This window comes from Mustelus asterias, unplaced genomic scaffold (genome assembly GCF_964213995.1).
Source record: "Mustelus asterias unplaced genomic scaffold, sMusAst1.hap1.1 HAP1_SCAFFOLD_648, whole genome shotgun sequence".
Classification (NCBI taxonomy): Eukaryota; Metazoa; Chordata; class Chondrichthyes; order Carcharhiniformes; family Triakidae; genus Mustelus; species Mustelus asterias.
Window position 1 is genome coordinate 1 of NW_027590597.1, and position 17,564 is coordinate 17,564.

Consider the following 17,564-nt stretch of genomic DNA (forward strand, 5'->3'; position numbering starts at 1 on the left):
TGATTGCACCTACGTGGCCCTGCATGCTCCAGGATGCCACGCAGCGCCATTCATGAACCGTAAGTGATACTTCTCCCTGACCACATGATGCACTTCATGCAGGCATGTGCCTACTCCCCAGGGAGTGTTCGTGACAGTTACATCTTAGATTCCAGCCGTCTTTGAGGGAGAGTGGTGGCTGGAGGGATGGCCCCTTGCAGATATGGGGTACCCATTCAGGACGTGGCTGATGATGCCAGCGGAGAGGCAACAAACTCCGGCAGAAACTCATTACAATAATGCTCATGCTACAACACGCATGCAAGTCGAGCAAATGATTTGCCTGCTGAAGACGCAGTTCAGGTCCCTGGACCAGTCAGGGAGTATCCTACATTGTAGTCCGCTGTGCACTCTACAACTCGGCGCTGTAGAGAGGAGACTACCTGGACCTGGAGGAGATGGAGGAGCGCCATTGCTCCTTGGAAGAGGAGGATGTCAAGGACAGCTGTGAGGGTGATCGCACAGAGGAGGAGGCAGAAGAATCTCGGACAGTGGTCACGGCACAACTGGGACAACGCACAAGGGATGGCCTCATAGCGTTTCGCTTCAGGGACAAGCAGGACTATGATCGACTAGGTCTGCCACCATGGGGAATAACATCAAACCAGTGCAAACCGTGGGCAGCACGGTAGCACAGTGGTTAGCACTGCTGCTTCACAGCTCCAGGGACCTGGGTTCGATTCCCGGCTTAGGTCACTGTCTGTGTGGAGTTTGCTCATTCTCCTCGTGTTTGCGTGGGTTTCCTCTGGGTGCTCCGGTTTCTTCCCACAGTCCAAAGATGTGCGGGTTAGGTTGATTGGCCGTGCTAAAAATTGCCCTTAGTGTCCTGAGATGCGTAGGTTAGAGGGATTAGTGGGTAAATCTGTAGGGATATGGGGGTAGGGCCTGGGTGGGATGGTGGTCGATGCAGACACGATGGGCTGAATGGCCTCTTTCTGTACTGTAGGGTTTCTATGTTTCTATGGTATGTTTTATATGTTTCTATGTTATGTCTTATGAGGAAAGGTTGAGGGAGCTAGGGCTGTTCTCTCTGGAGCGGAGGAGGCTGAGGGGAGACTTAATAGAGGTTTATAAAATGATGAAGGGGATAGATAGAGTGAACGTTCAAAGACTATTTCCTCGGGTGGATGGAGCTATTACAAGGGGGCATAACTATAGGGTTCGTGGTGGGAGATACAGGAAGAATATCAGAGGTAGGTTCTTTACGCAGAGAGTGGTTGGGGTGTGGAATGGACTACCTGCAGTGATAGTGGAGTCAGACACTTTAGGAACATTTAAGCGGTTATTGGATAGGCACATGGAGCACACCAGGATGATAGGGAGTGGGATAGCTTGATCTTGGTTTCAGATAAAGCTCGGCACAACATCGTGGGCCGAAGGGCCTGTTCTGTGCTGTACTGTTCTATGTTCTATATCCTGCCATCAAATGAGCTTATCATAGGGCTCAGAAACATGGGATGTGCAGTGTCAGATGCACCCACGTCGGGGGTTCTGGTTTTCGCATTCACCTTACAGCCAAGATGGGCAGTCTGGCAGCACCTCGACAGCCCTCGGCCCCGTAATCACCAGAGAACACTGTTAGACATGAGAGGGGTGAACTTTGATGGGGGAGGGGTTGATGAGGGATTCATCCTTTCATCCTTCCATGGATGGGGATTGGGGGGAGGGCGAGTGTGGGGGGTTGCAAGCCAATAGCAGCATCTTCTAACAGCATCGTCGGTGTGGGAGGGACATTCTTGCACTCCACAAGGATAAGGTGTCGGCTGAGTGTGGTGCTCCCCCCAAGCGTAATGAACAGACAGGGTGAAGGCCCTTTGAGTGAACAAAGTGAAATTTATTGCCAAACATTGAAAACAAAATGGTGACTTATCTATACTAGTGCCTTTATTCACTCGTGTCCACTAAGTGCTTGGGTTTCTTAGTCTTCATAGAATCATAGAATCCTGTAGTGCAGAAGGAGGCCATTTGGCCCATTGAGACTGCACCGACCACAATCCTACCCAGGCTCTATCCCCGTAAACCCATGCATTTACCCTAGCTAGTCGCCCTGACACTAAGGGGCAATTTAGCATGGCTAATCTACCTAACCTGCACATCTTTGGACTGTGGGAGGAAACCCATGCAGACATGGGGAGAATGTGCAGGCTCCACACAGACAATGACCCAAGCCAGGAATCGATCCCGGGGTCCCTGGTGCTGTGAGGCAGCAGTGCTAATCACTGTGCAGCAGTGCCAGCCACAGTGCCGCCCCATAGTGGGCTGGTCAGGAATCTTCCTGACCATCCCGCTATGTCTATGTGAATCCCCAGGATCTACAAGCTGAGGTTGAGGCAGCCTGCTGACTTCCATGCCCTTTTGCCTGAGATTACCTTGGTGGGCGTCCCCTAGGGGCCGAGATCTTGAGGGTCCAGGCCTGCTTTCGGGCAGCATGAATGTTTGACTGCTTCCTTGCTCAGTGTCAGGGGCTAGAGGTTTGTCGCTCACAGGGAGGGGTTGTCTGATGGGCTGGAGACACCCAGGGACCCTGGCTGGAGGACCCCAGCCTGTACTCCTGCCGTTCCTCTTCGCTTTGGATTCCCGGGGTTATCTGAGCTCCTCCATGAGATGGAGGGCAGTTGGAGTGAGATCCAGAAGCCCTGCAATCCCATCAGTGCCTGCTCCATGCATTCGAAGTCCAACATCATGGAGCTCACACGCTAAGCCATGGTGCTGACATCTACTGCCATGGAGTGCACAAGGTCTATATTGCGGACACCACCCTCGCAGTGTTCGCCTCGGTGCGCCGCAGTGACAGCACCATCTTCTCAGGGTGATGGACTGCTGCTTGCACTCTCACACGGGCAGCTGTCATCCCTTCCTGATACTCGCGATTCTGCCTTTGCAGCTCCAGCAGCCCAGGGGCACATCATCGACAAGGCGCTCAAGAGAGTCCTGGGCTCCGGCATTCCTCTGCGTGCCGGTTCACTGGGATGTTCCTGCCTCTGCCTGCTGTGGACCTTCAGCAGTGAGGTGCTCACCAATGAGTGACCCAGAAACCTGCCTATTAAGTGATCCCCCCGATGTGTTAGTACTTGCACTATGGTTGGGTGCAGGTGACAGTTGTGACATCTCTTCAACGGAGGGGTTAGAGAAGTCCCCTCTACTTCTGGAGTCCGGTGGGTCTAGGGGGTGTAAGGATGGTCCGACCTGACCCGTTGGCCGGCCTGCAAGGGAAGGGGCATGGCATCAATTCATTACAGGGATATGGAGGGAACATTGATTACTCAGTTGAGGAATGACAGCATATGTGCTGAGAATCTCAGATTCCTTTGCCACCTCCGCTTTCCCAGCAGGGTAGACACGCTTTTCCTCCTCCCCGGCCAGGTCGAGGGCTCGCTCCTCAAAATGCGTGAGAGTTCTCAGCTCGGGCATGACTCCAGCTGGCTGCCCGCTCATGCGTGCTGTGGTGAGTTTGCCCTGAAATGATACACAGAGGAAGAGTATAGGTGCGAGTGTTGACATTTAAGATGGTGATGAAGTGAGGCAGGGATGGAGCTTGGGAGTGTGAGGAGCTATTGCTGGAACCTGATTGTGGGAGAGAGGGAGGAATTTGGTGCCTGGTGTTGGCAAAGACTAAGGTGGCTGAGTGAGAGACAGGGTTGGAGGTGTGAGGTGGTCCTGTGGGAGACGGGATGGTTCACTTACCCTGGCTGAGTAAAGATGATCATTCATCTTCGTCTGGCATTGCTGCCTTGTCCTCTTCTGGAGTGTGGTTGCACTGACCAGGGCTGCCACTGTATTCCAGATGGGGGTGGTTTCCCTGCTGGAAGGCCATTTCCTGGAATAGGGGAAGAGGATTCTCTATTTGACAATATATTTGGTAATGATCCCTATTTCTTCCACTTACATTTCATTCTATGTCTGAAACATCTTGGGATAACTTGCACATCAAAGAAACCATAGAAATTCTAGCAACTGCTGTGCCAAATTGTTTCTTATTTTCAGTGATTCTATATTGTCCTGCTCTGAATAACACAAGGCAATGTGTCATTTCATTCTTCATTTTAGAGTGGAATTATGGCGAGAACCTGCAAAGTCCTTGGGAATTAGCATTGTTGGAGGAAAAGGAATGGGAAGTCGACTGAGTAATGGAGAGGTCATGAGAGGAATATTCATCAAGCACATTCTGGAGGACAGTCCAGCTGGAAGAAATGGAACATTAAAAACTGGGGACAGAATTGTTGAGGTATGTTTTTCACAACCATGAGTTAAGATATTTACTTACATATCTATTTTTTCAATTTAAAAAAATGTTCTTTCTGAATAGATTGCTATATTATTGAAATTGAAAGAAACTTAGTGGCAATGAAAAATGGTTATACAGTGAGAAGTAGAATTATATGCCTTTTTGAATTTCATGCATTTAATAAACTGAAGTTCACATTACTGTTTCCCATCATTTCTTGATTGACATCAAATGGGAAGACTTCCCATTTCGTCATATACAAATTAATCAAGGGAGAGTCAGAATTTTGCTGTAGAACATGAACTTTGACCATGCTGACCTTTAAAACTTTATTCAGTTCACCCTTTTGCTGTTGAATTGCAGTGTAACTTGTTCCAGAAAATTCTTATGTAGACTAAAATTAAAAGCAGTAACAAAACTAGATAAATTCAGCAGGTGACAAAGAGGTGGTGGTGGATGGAATAGTAAAGGATGGCAATCTTGAATTAAAATTCTATTGCAATTACAAACTAATACGCTGTGCCCACTCTTCTTGTTTTTAGGGCTCGAGCTTTGTCACTTGAAGGGTACTGATGACAATATTTCCCTCCCTTAGTACTTGTATAGTTTCACATTATCTTGTTTTTATATAATTAACTTCTGACAAAAAGAAATCATATAAATCTTGAAAGGCATGAAAGATCATAGTTCATGATTGCTGACCAGTGACTGGGATTAAAGTCAAGATCAGCTGCAGCTTCTCTCTCATCACCCATAGTTGCTTAGCTTGTCGTAGTCACTTTTTAAGCTTGCACCTGAAGAGTGACCACTGAATAAAGGTGCAAGAAGCTATTGGCCTTGTGGAATTTTAGCCCACCATGAGTCAGTTGTTTGAGGACCGGGTGGGGGCAGACAGAATGGAGATTTATCTTAAATTGTGAGCAGAAAAACCTAACTGTTCATGGTCAACATTTTTTCATTGGGTTTTGATATATGGTGTTATGTAAGTTATATTGCAGACTTTTTAAAAAACTTAATTTAATGTTGCTTTTCAGGTAGATGGGGTTGACTTGCGAGATGCCAGCCATGAGCAGGCAGTTGAAGCTATTCGAAAAGCAGGCAATCCTGTGGTGTTTTTAGTCCAGGGTTTAATAACCAGACCACGGGTATGTAAACTGAAAAGCACAGGAGGAATAAACACTACTTAATGTAAAATGAGTTAAATGATTCTGTTTATATCGAACATAACAGAGGTATATATAAGAGATGAATTTAGTCTGTTACATTTTAAACTGTTTACCTGCATAATCAATTGATGTGAAAATGTTATTTTTGTTGTATTGTGTAGCATTGCTGATTAGTTCTTGCTAAATACATGATATTGTAGATGAAACAAATTACCAGGACACACAAAGCAGACTTTTTTTCAGTTTTAAACATCTAGCTTTAAAAAAAAATTCTGTTCTTCCATCAATTTTTTCTCCAAGAGGTTAAACTAAATAACGTTCACAGTGTCGATGCAACCTTGTTTTGTTTCTTACTGCCTATTCCGTCTGTCATTGAAGTTGAATATAAAGGCTTTTGGATGAGAATTCACAGCAAGAAGCCTCTACAATATATATTATTGGAGGGCAGGTAACTGATAAAGCTTCATTGCGCAGAAAATTATGAAGATTACCCATGTTAAAAAGAAATTGACTACAGCACTTGAAGCTTAATTGGTAGAAGTGAGACTAGAAAGACAGCACACATCCACTACCATGTTTCCTAATCCTGAAATTACTCCCTCCAAACTCTCCATGCCCTCCCTCTTTCCTTCCCTCCCTCCCACACCACTTAAGTAGCAACAGTTTCTATACAACCTAAAAAGACATCTTCCTGAGCTCAGAAGGGCAGCAAGCCTCCATGTCACTGCCTGTTATGGTTCAGTTCAGAAACTCCAAAGTGTTCTATGGAGCCTGCCTTGAGCATAAGTTTTGCATCTTGAATTTGGCTAGGATAAGCATGAAATGTTCCACTTCAGGTATGATTCAAGTGACCCACTAGGGAGCTTTCATCAAAGTGAATTTAAGAATATAGTTAACATGTATAGTAAGAAAATTTGCAAGAACTTACAAACAAGAAACAAACAATCATGATAATGTATAACCCTTAACAAAGGTATCTACAATGTTCCAATCAACCTAATCCCATAGACAAAAAAACCCTTTTCACAAGTTCAACACAGCACAGACTAATGCTCACTTGATACTGGAAATTGAGTCCTTTGGTTGGAGATTGGAAACTCTCAGGCTAGATACACCCAGAACAGGTTGAAGTCAGAACAGCTTCTCAGGGACATCAGGGACTTTAGGCAAACTACTAACAGCAGATTCTTTCCTTCAGGAAGGCAAAGTCTTGCTTTAAGATTGCCAGCAGAATTTCTAAATAAAACAGGGAAAAATATTTCTCTTCAGCTTGCTTTCCTGTTAAAACCCAACTGTATCTCAGAACTGAAAACGAAACCGTAAACTCACTGGGAAAAAAATCTGTGCAAAAACATATGATCCTAACTATGCAGGATCGTATAACTAATCCCAGAATAAACACAAACAACCCCATTTAAGCCACTTAAGTAGCAGCAAAAGGACATTTCCAGTCAAGACAGCAACAATAACATCACTGAAACTGTGAGCTAAGAAACCACTGCAGCTGTGAGAGCTGCAGAAATCATGATTTTAAAAAAAAATCTCTTAAAAGGTACAATAACGTCTGCACTCTGGATCATCGTTTCTCGGTCGATTTCAGTTTTGTTTCTTGTTGCCTATTCCGTCTGTCATTGAAGTTGAACATAAAGGCTTTTGGATGAGAATTAACAGCAAGAAGCCTCTATAATATATATTGGAGGGCAGGTAACTGATAAAGCTTCATTGCGCAGAAAATTATGAAGATTACCCATGTTAAAAAGAAATTGAATACAGCACCTGAAGCTTAATTGGTAGAAGTGCGACTAGAAAGATAGCACACATCCACTACCATGTTTCCTAATCCTGAAATTACTGCCTCCAAACTCTCCATGCCCTCCCTCTTTCCTTCTCTCTCTCCCACACCTCTCTCCCTCCAAGCACTTTCCTTTCCCCAAAAGCATTCCCCCTTTCCCTCCAAACACTGCCTCTTCCCCCAAGCTTCTTTCCTTCTCCCACTTCTCCTTTCCTTCCCCCAGCCGCTGCCTCTGTCCCTCACCCCAGTCTTTCGCCCGCTGCCTCCAGACACTCAAAGTCATAGAGGTTTACTGCATGGAAACAGGCCCTTCGACCCAACTTGTCCATGCCGCCCTTTTTTTAAAAACCCCTAAGCTAGTCCCAATTGCCCGCATTTGGCACATATCTCTCTATATCCATCTTACCCATGTAACAGTCTAGATGCTTTTTAAAAACAAAATTGTACCTGCCTCTACTACTACCACTGGCAGCTTGTTCCAGGCACTCACCACCCTCTGTGAAAAAATTGCCTCTCTGAACCCTTTTGTCACTTGGGCTTCACCAACCTCGCTTTGCTCTCCAGCTGGAGCCTAACCTAGCTCACCTCATTTCTGGACTGTATAGTGACCTGGCCTCACTCCAGGGTGGACCCTAACCTCACCTCGCTCCCACGCTGACTTCACTTCTTCACAGGACACCCTGAAAAATATCACTCACGGTTTCCAGCCAGGCTTGAAAACATAGATCTTCAGTTAGTGGGGGAGGAGGAAGAGAAAGGAGGGCAAGGGTTAGGGGAGGGGCAAGGGGCAAAGAGGGGAGGGGAAGGGGAGAGGAGAAAGAAGGGAGGGATTTAGAGAGGGGAATAAGGTGTGTGGCAGGAGAGGGAAAGAAAGTGGATGGAGAGAGAGAGAGGCTGGATGGGGTGTGACCTTACAGCATACATAATCAACTGGGACTTGGGAAAATATTGGCTGTATATATATAGTCGCGTTTTGTTGTGATCCCTGCAAAGTAGCAATTGATGACAATGATGTTAGTTGATAACTATCTTTGACATCTCAAGTATAGTTTTGTGTGAAAATGATAGCTAAATAGTCAGTTCTAAGTGAAAATAAAATAGGATGATCGCCAGATGACTGCTTTTGAGTGCAGGTGATACAAAATGATAGTATTTGAGAACAATTGCCGTTAAATAATGAGAAAAGGATTGCAACTGAGTATAGTTGTCAAATTAAAGCTGTTGAAAGCACATTATGCCAAACTATATGAAGCATTTTGGGTGAGGATACATAGTTAAGAAAATCTGGACAGCAAAATGGAGAAATTCATAAATTATGCCTGTCAGCATGCCAATGAATTTTATTATTAGAGTACTTTGAGTGATTTTCAAAGCCCTTTGGGTTAGGAATCACCGTATAAGTTATCAAAACAACTTGGAATAGTCGGTGAAATGTTTTACCTTACGAATAAAGTTGTTTGTCTTTAGTTCTGAACAGTAGTGGTAGTACAGCTGAATGGTGCTATGTTAAAGTTTTCTTTTTAACATCTTATCTAAAAAGTGATTTTTTTTCTGCTGAAAGGTAAATTGTGGACTTGGGTATTATTGCATATCTATTTTAACAACAGAATTGTGAATGGTACACAAAGCATCCTTATTCCTACATACATATTAATATGGTTGTCTCCTTTAGTGCTAACTCTTCATTTTGTTTTCATCTTTTTCTAACTTCATTTACATTTCCTTCCATTTCATCCTTTTTGTTCCCAGCCAGAGTCTCTCTGTAGTCGCTCATCAACATTTGTTCAGAAAAGTACCTCTACTAACCCATTCTCCTTTGATCCATCCAAGGTAAAAGTATCATTTTACGTGTGATAGTTAACCCCTTTGACAACTTGATTCATTCTTTGTTCGTTGGCAGTATTTGTTTAGTGTGCTGAGTGTTTTGAGTTTCACTGCTCTAAAACTAAACAAATAACACACATTAACAGTTAAATCTCAAATTTTCTCAAAAATGTTGTATTTCTGTGGGATTTTAATGATCAATTTTTTTGTCAGATATGTGCCCTCATGCTTGTCAAACGTTTTGTCATATACTTATTTCGCTCTTGGAAGCAGTTTTCCTTGGAAATGTCGATATCCTTTAACATTTAGGTAATCATTCAAAGACTGTATATTAGGAATTGTTTTATTTTTATAAGTTTGAGTTTGTTTTCAAGAGTAGGTGATGTAGGTTAGATTTAAATTGCTATTGTAGGTTTTGATAGAGTATAATATTTCCATCTATATTAATCTACGGTAATTTAATTGCTTAGTCAGAAGTCTGTATGCTTTTACATTAAAATATTTTGATGCAAAATTGGGAAATCGTTTGCTGCTGTTGTAATAAGGAATAAAGGTAAGCTATGGTACACAGAGATGCAAGTCACAATATTCAGCTCTGTAAAGCATGCTTTTTCAGTGATACATGTACCATTATGCCTCTAAAATTGTATCCATGGCATTCAAAGCACACTGGACGCTATTTTGGGTGATGGCATTCGTGCACTGAGATAACTATGCAGAATAGGCAAATCATGATGTCAAGTAATGAGGAAGGCTGATTTGGCATCAGACACACATGTTGGCTGTCCTGGCTGAATGAATGGAAGTATGCACATGCTAGGAGGCATGGATGTGAGGTTAGCCACAGTGCTAGGTGTGTGAGGGTGAGATGAAGCAATGCATATTCGGCAGGAGTAGTAATTTAATAGAGATTGCTGGTAGGTATGTGATGTGTGTATTAAGCAGTGTGTGAAAGCTAGTGTTGCAGTTGATGGGATATGGCATTTCACAGTATATTCACCACTCGTTCAATTATTGAATCCATGGAACAAGACTCATGGCATAGTCTGACTGCCATGGCTATCTGATCCAATTCCCTTTTCAAAGTTTGTCTGGAGAGCCTCCTGGTCTCTGTGGCTAGAGCTTTCCTCCTCTGCACATCCTACACCAAAGCCTCCAGAACAGTGCTGGAATCTTGGAGCATGGTTTTTGCCATATCACTCTTGTGTCTTTCCCAGGTCAAAATTGTTTTTAGAATGACATCCAGCTCCTGCTGCATTCAAAATGAGTCCCCTCCCTCCTTTAAAGGCACAAAGTGGTTCAAGTAGTGCAGGTTGGCTTGGACTCTTGCTTGCCTCTCATGGTTTTGCGTCTCCTGCTCAGGCATACTGCGATCGTTGAAATTAGCAGCTAGCATGAAGACCCCACTCCCATTTTGGGGGGGTTATGGAATTTCACAGAGGGCGGGTGCCACTATGAAACTGAAGATTGAAAGCAAACAAAGGCATCTGTTTGCCGACATAAACTTGACCACCATTTGAAAAGTAGTTGTTCGCTTCTCCAAAATGGCCACTGAAGATGAGTAGACAAAACCTTTTACAGACATCCCCTTTGGACAAAGAATTTACTTTGCAGAATATAGACCTGTATCTGTGTTTAGTTAATACTTACACACTGATCACATTTACTATCTTCTAAATGTAACATTTTCTGTAATTTCATTCTAATATCCATATTTTGTGAAGAAAGCAAGTTAGAGATGGCATTATATATACTTCATGTAGTCAGGTACCATATTCAAATTGCATTTGGAATAGAATTTAAAGTTGGTTTGGAGATGCCATGAAATAGAAAACTAAGTTGATAAATACAAAAGAACCTTACATAAACAAATAACTTGAAAGACTGTAGGTTTTTACCCCATTACAAAATCCCCTGATTTACCAGAAACATGATAACTTTAGTTATTTGCAGTTAGCAAATCTGAATAAAGATATTGGTCGGAATTCTCCGGCCATTCATGCCCCACCGCCACTGCGAGAGAGGATGGAGAATTTGGCACTCAGCCAAATCTCCGTTCACTGAAGGGGACAGGAGAATCCTGCTGGTGTGAGCAGACGAAGAATCCCATCCATTGTGTTAGAAACAGCAACAAAATGTATTTCCTGAATAAAAATATAGCTCAAAACATGCAGATGTTTTAACACCTCTCTCTATTAAGTGAGGGCAATTTGTGTGATTTTCAGTAAATATTCCTGATATTAATTAAACCCAATTTTAAGTAATTAGATTTGTAATTTAGAAGAAAATGTTGGTTGTGAATTTGGATTAGGAGAAAGATTAAATTGATTAATGTGATCTAAAGATAAACTGAAGGGGCTATCTGTCCTGTTATTTCTATCTCAATTCTATGTGCCCAGGAGGAAATTCTTTATGAAAGGATTGTGAGCTGGAGCAACATTACGATATCATGGCACAGATGATCTAATCCACATTTCTTTGAGGATTGCTTAATTTTCCCCGTGTTTCTATCTAAACGTTTCGATTTGATCCTTGTAATGTTAGGGATTATCAGTTTTTGTGAGAACGTTTTGTTGCAGCTTGTGACTTTACTTTTGTCTTGGTTTCAGAAACAACCTTTGTCTTTCCTGCAATCTAACCCCTTGCCTGAATCGAGCAGTGGCAGCAGCAGTACTAACCCATTTGCTGACTCTTTTCAGACCCGCAATAGCCAGGTTGGATGATGCTTGCATGTTCTTTTTTTTCAGTCTCAGAACTTTTTTTGGCGTGTTGCTTTTATTTTAATTGCAATTGACAATTTTCATAATACTTTTTAAAACTAAAATATTAACTATAGTATTTTGCTATAAATTACTGTTAAGAAATATCATTTATCAATAACCTAAAACTGTTCTGTATGCAGAGAGGCTGAAAATTTAGATATTTAGAAATTTAAATAGTCCCATATATGGCATTGTTCTGTGGTTAGATTTGATGCATGCCGTTGGGTGCGGAGAAACTTATATTTAATCTGATTTATTGATCTCAGATTATTTGTTGAGGGTATTGGGAACAAAAAGCAGGAAAATTCCTTTTCCTAACACAAATAGTGCAGAAAATTCTCCTATTAGGACTCTAAAAGGGCTAGGTAATGTGGACCACGGTGAGCTGTTTCACCTTGTCCTGTAGAGCTAAACCAGAGCACACAATACTTGAAAGAGAATGAATTCAAAAGTAATCTGCAGAAACACCATTTAATTGTATTGATCCATGGAAGCCCTAGGGACTTGGTGGAAGTGGATGGTATTGAACCATTCAGATGAAAATTAGATGGGTTTCTTTAAGAGTACAAATACTTTGGGATACATTATGTGTATAACTTAAGAAGCAGTAAGTATGGCGGGCTTGGGAGGAACAGTTCACCCATGGTGGACCCATGATTCCCAAAGCCTGTGACACTGAGGTATACCTTGCCCCATGTCTAGATCTGTTGTAAACTAATAGATTAAAATTGATTGTTAGATTAGTCAACAATGCCATTGTTGTACCGTGCAGCTACTAGATGGTAGAAGGTAAGCTAGATCATCTGTCTTTATTTACCAATTCTTATGTTCCTATTCTACTTCCATCACTTACTGTAATAAAGTATGTTTAGGTATGAATGGTGAATTGTCTAAAATGGCGAAAACAGGGTGCTTGTCCTGTTTCCTCACATAGAAACAGGAATAGGCCAATTAGCAAGTCCAAGTCCGCTCACCATTTAGTTAGATCTTGGCTTTTATTATATATAATTTAGCTACTTTTGATCCATATCCCTTGATATACCCTTATCCAACAAAAATCTATTCATAATAGTCATGACTATTTCTCTTATCCAGAATCCACAGCCTTTGAGGAGAGAATTCCAGGTTTCTTTAACCTTTTGCTCAGATAAAATGTTTTCTGATTTAGCTCTTAACTGACCTAACATTGGTTTTAATATTATGGTCTCTTGCTCTAGATTCCATCACCAGAGGAAACAGTTTTTCTTAACTACCCCATCAAAATCCTTTACCTCTTTAAGCACCTTAATTATATCACCGCTCAATCTTGTAAATTTACAAGAAAACAAACCAGGTTTATGCACTTGCCTCCTAAATTAGCTGTTACAGCCCTCATATCTTTCTGGTAAATCATCTTTATATTTACCAGATATATTTACAGAAGTTTGGCGTCCAATACTAAATGCATAGTCCAGATGGGAACTAACCAAAAATCTGTACAACTCAACACTTCTTCACCTTTTGAACTCCAGCCCCCTGAGATAAAGACCAACATTCCATTAGTCTTTTTGAACTTGTGCACTTTCTTTTAGTGATTGTGTAGATGGACTTTTAAAACCCTTTGCTCCTCCACAGATCCTACAAAAAAAGTTGTTCTTCTCAGATCCGAGGGATTTAGTTTAGTTTACCTTACAGTTAAATTGCACTTTCCCCTATTGAAGTCCATTTGTTTTACTTTTTGTCTCTTTGCAACTTTTGTTCTCATCCAAGTAACTTAATGATCTTCTTAACTTACTGTCATCTGAAAATGTGGTTATACCACTCTATTCTTTAGCCAAGATTTTGCTGGAAATGTTGAGGCTTCAATCCAGATCCTTAGAGAACAACAACTGTCACATTTCACTAACCAGGGAGCATTCCTTTTATATCCACTTTTTAAATCACTTAATAACCATTATCAAAATGTTACTTTTAATTCCTTCGGCTATATTTTTGCTAATTGTTTCTCAGCTGGAGTACAGGTGTTTCCCCACCAAAGAGGAAGGGAAACTGAAAGATGAAACACTTGCCACTCAGTACCACCTTTTGGCAGAAGTGTTGACAATAGTGTGGGAAATGATTGCCTTTCTATCTTCTTAGCAAGGGGGATGGGGAATCTAAAGGAGATAGTAAAAGGGTGAAAATACCAACAGCAAAACTGATTTTTATATTGTAAGTATCACTTTTATATTGTCATATTTAAATTAAAGTGCTGGAAGAAATCTTAAAATTAGTGCATTCCATATGATAAAAGCCATTCTTGATATATTGGAATTGTATATTTGTCTCCCTGATAAACTTCGGCTTCAAAATCACAACTGCTATCTTGGCTGATTATCCATCAACTCAACACCGATTGAGATTTGAACTTTGGAACTACTTGATTTGTGTGGCTTAGCCTCATATTAAGTGAACTCCCTGACCCATAAAAGAAACAACTTTTTTGGGATTTTTTTCTGACTTACTTATGGTCCCCATAACCTTAAATATTTACTTATAACATCATTTCCGTAATATGCTATCAGAAGTAGTATCCATTGTATCAATGATGAAAGCGTATATTCTGAAGTACAAATAACATTTTTTTTCTCAATCATTCTTGACCTTTCCACTGACTCTACATTTTCATACTGCTTGAACAACCTCCTGTACTAAATGAGTTGGCACAGTGGCACAGCAGTTAGTCTTCTGCCTCACAGCGCCAGGGACCCGGGTTCAATTCCGGCCTTGGGTCACTGTCTGTGCACATTCTCCCCCTGTCTGCGTGCATTTCCTCCGGGTACTCCGGTTTCCTCCCACAGTCCAAAGATGTGTGGGTTAGGTTGATTGGCCATGCTATATTGACCCTCATGTCAGGGGGATTAGCAGGATAAATATGTGGGGTTACGGGAATAGGGCCTCGGTGGGATTGTGGTCGGTGCAGACTTGATGGGCCAAATGGCCTCCTTCTGCACTGTAGGGATTCTATGAAATTTCCTCCAGTTAGATACTACAAAGGCTGAAGACATTGCCTTCTCTTTCTGCTACAAAATTCTGTTCCCGAGCCACTGATTCCTTGGACAATGTGACTTAAATATTTGGATGAGAAAATATTTAAAGAAATAACCTGAAGATTTGGTTTCTGTAGTCGTACTAGCTTATAGCCTGACCTGCTGTTTCATAAAATGTTATCTTTAATGGGCTGGTTATGAATATTCCTTTATCTGATAGCATTTATGCATTTTAATAGACCTCTACAACTACAAATGATGAGAAGGCCTTCTGTCAAGCCCCTTATTTTATGACCAAAAATCCATTTTCTGAAAATAAATTCAAGGTTAGTGAATCACTCTGATGTGATCTTAATTCCTACTGACAAGAGCGATGATGTAGTAATAACAGGGACGTACACTGGATTAATTTAATAAATTAAAAATGTTTAATCAAATTACAGATTACAATTATTAATTTTCAGAAATTACCAGTAACATCTAAAGATGAGGATATTTGCCTCATTTCAACCATTTGTTTGTTTTGTTGTCGTAGGTCTCTGCATATCGACCTAGGACTTTTCTGCGCCCTTTCCCAACTAACCCATTTGCAATCAATCCATTTAAGGTTTGTCTCATCACACTGGGTTTTTGGACCAGATGTAACTGCTGTAATTTACATGTGAATGTGATTCTTAACGGTGATGTGGAAAGTTGAATTATAATGGCTAAGGCCACCAGGGGCATTACAATTGGCCTTACAATTACTCGTTAATGTGAAAATTGAGCAAGCAGGTTTCCCCTTACTGACTTGCTACTTCATGAGATACTAGAAGTGTATTTGTGTTGATGTTGGCCAAGGACAGGAGTGGGCTTAGCTATATTGCCTTTCAATGACCAACAACGTACAGATTTACTATCTAGGCTCAATAAAGAATAACCACTTGTAAAGTATCCAGTGTCGCTGAAATCATGTTCAATAAGGAGTTGATACTCTGAGATGGGGGGGGAGAGAAAATTTGGAGGAAAATGTTTTTAAAATTTCTTTTAATAAACTTTCTTTCTACTTGTATTACATTTTTTTTAAATCCCAAAAGGCCCAGTAAGCATACCGTAATGTTTCTGTTTAGGAAGCGTCAAAACTCAAACAAAAGTATTACTCAAGAAACAGGTAACTTAGAAAGTGAGTTTTAATATCTTTCTCTTGTTTAATCTCAGTATATAAATGAAAAGTTGTTCTCCGAATTGGTACTGAAAAAGAAAGTGGACCATGTTCCTTTTCACTACCATTGCAGTGGGAAAAATAAATTTCATTTTCTTGGTACCAGTAAAGTGTGCCTCAAACCAAATGGTGTTTGCCAGAACATCTTGAGTGAGGATCACATCTTATTAAGTGATAAGTAAGAGGCACAATTAAATGCAGCAGTGATTCAGAATTCTGTCCCATTCAAGACAGATCTTTTACCAATGTTGCTAACATTATGCCAATGACAAAACCCTTGCAACCATTTGTATTTGATAGTATTGTAGTATCATAGAATGGCTACAGCACAGATAGAGGTCATTCAGCCTTGTGACAACAAGATAGCTCTCGGTAAGAGCAAGTTACTTAGTCCAGCCTCCCTGCCCTTTCCCTTTTGAAAGCTATGACTGAATATATTTTGGAAAAATGCAAGATTATCTGCTGAGGAGGAACAGATGTTCAAGGTGTTTCTTAAATGGTAAATGATTAGAAAGTGCAGATGTACAAAGGGACCTGGGTGTCTGTCAGTTAGTCACTGAAAGCTAATGTGTGGATGCAGCAAGCAATTAGGAAGGCTAATGGTATGTTAGCCTTTGTCGCAACATACTAAATACTAAATCTAACTTCATTTGTATACCATCTTGGTTATACCTGGATTACTGTGTGCAGCTATGCCCCCTTTTCTTAGGAAGGTTTTATTGGCATACAGGGAGCGCAACAAAGGTTCACCAGACTTGTTCCCGGAATTGAGAGGCTGCCCTATGAAGAGAAATTGGGGAAACTGGGTCTGTATTCTCTAGAGTTTCGAAGAATGAGAAGTGACATGATTAAAACCTGCAAAATATTTAAAAGGATAGAGTAGATTGCAAGCAAGATGTTTCCCCTGGAGGGGAGTGAAGATCCAGGAGACGTAATTTCAAAATAAAGGGGAAGCCACTTAGGATAGAAATGAGTAAATGCAGTACTCAGAGGGTTGTGAATCATAGTAATTCTCTACCTCAGAGGACTGGAAACTCAGTGATTATGTTTAAAGCAGAGGTTGACAGGTTTCTAAATACCAGTGAATAAAGGAATATGGGCACAGTGTGGGGGGAGAAAGATGGAATGACAGAGCAGTCCTGATGAGCTGAATGGCTTACTCCTGTTCCTATGAATGTCCGTCCACCACTCTTTTAAGCAGTTGATCCCAGATTATAATCACTCTGTACATTTGAGGCTTTTTTCCTCATATTGCCTTTATTTTTCTGCCAGTCACTTTAAATCTGTGTCCCCTGGTCCTCAACCCTTTCACCAATGGAAACAATTTCATCTGTCTACTCAGTCTAGGCCCCTCGTGATTTTGAATACCTCTATTGAATCTGCTCACAACATTCTCGTCTCTACGGATAACAGCCCCAACTTCGCCAAATCATCAACATAACTGAAATCTCTCAAACCTGGAACCATTGTCCTAAATCTTTTAAGCACCATCTCCAGAACTTTCATCTCCTTCCTGAAGCCTGGTGTCTACAATTGTACACAGTACT

At 41.3% G+C, this 17,564-nt stretch overlaps 1 protein-coding gene across 11 annotated transcripts in view; it reads left to right on the forward strand.

Moving 5' to 3' along the window:
- The first annotated feature begins 4,091 nt into the window (after window positions 1-4,091).
- The window catches only part of LOC144487213 (multiple PDZ domain protein-like), a 115,894-nt gene continuing 102,421 nt past the window's right edge, over window positions 4,092-17,564 (forward strand). For 2 of the 11 annotated variants that reach the window (XM_078205275.1, XM_078205277.1), the window contains exons 1-6: window positions 4,092-4,264; window positions 5,299-5,409; window positions 8,972-9,052; window positions 11,656-11,760; window positions 15,056-15,142; window positions 15,352-15,423. In XM_078205275.1, the coding sequence (XP_078061401.1) occupies window positions 4,148-4,264; window positions 5,299-5,409; window positions 8,972-9,052; window positions 11,656-11,760; window positions 15,056-15,142; window positions 15,352-15,423 (573 nt within the window). In that variant the 5' untranslated portion in view covers window positions 4,092-4,147. The remainder of the gene's footprint in view (window positions 4,265-5,298; window positions 5,410-8,971; window positions 9,053-11,655; window positions 11,761-15,055; window positions 15,143-15,351; window positions 15,424-17,564) is intronic. The other 9 variants (XM_078205276.1, XM_078205279.1, XM_078205278.1 and 6 more) reach the window with 9 other exon arrangements.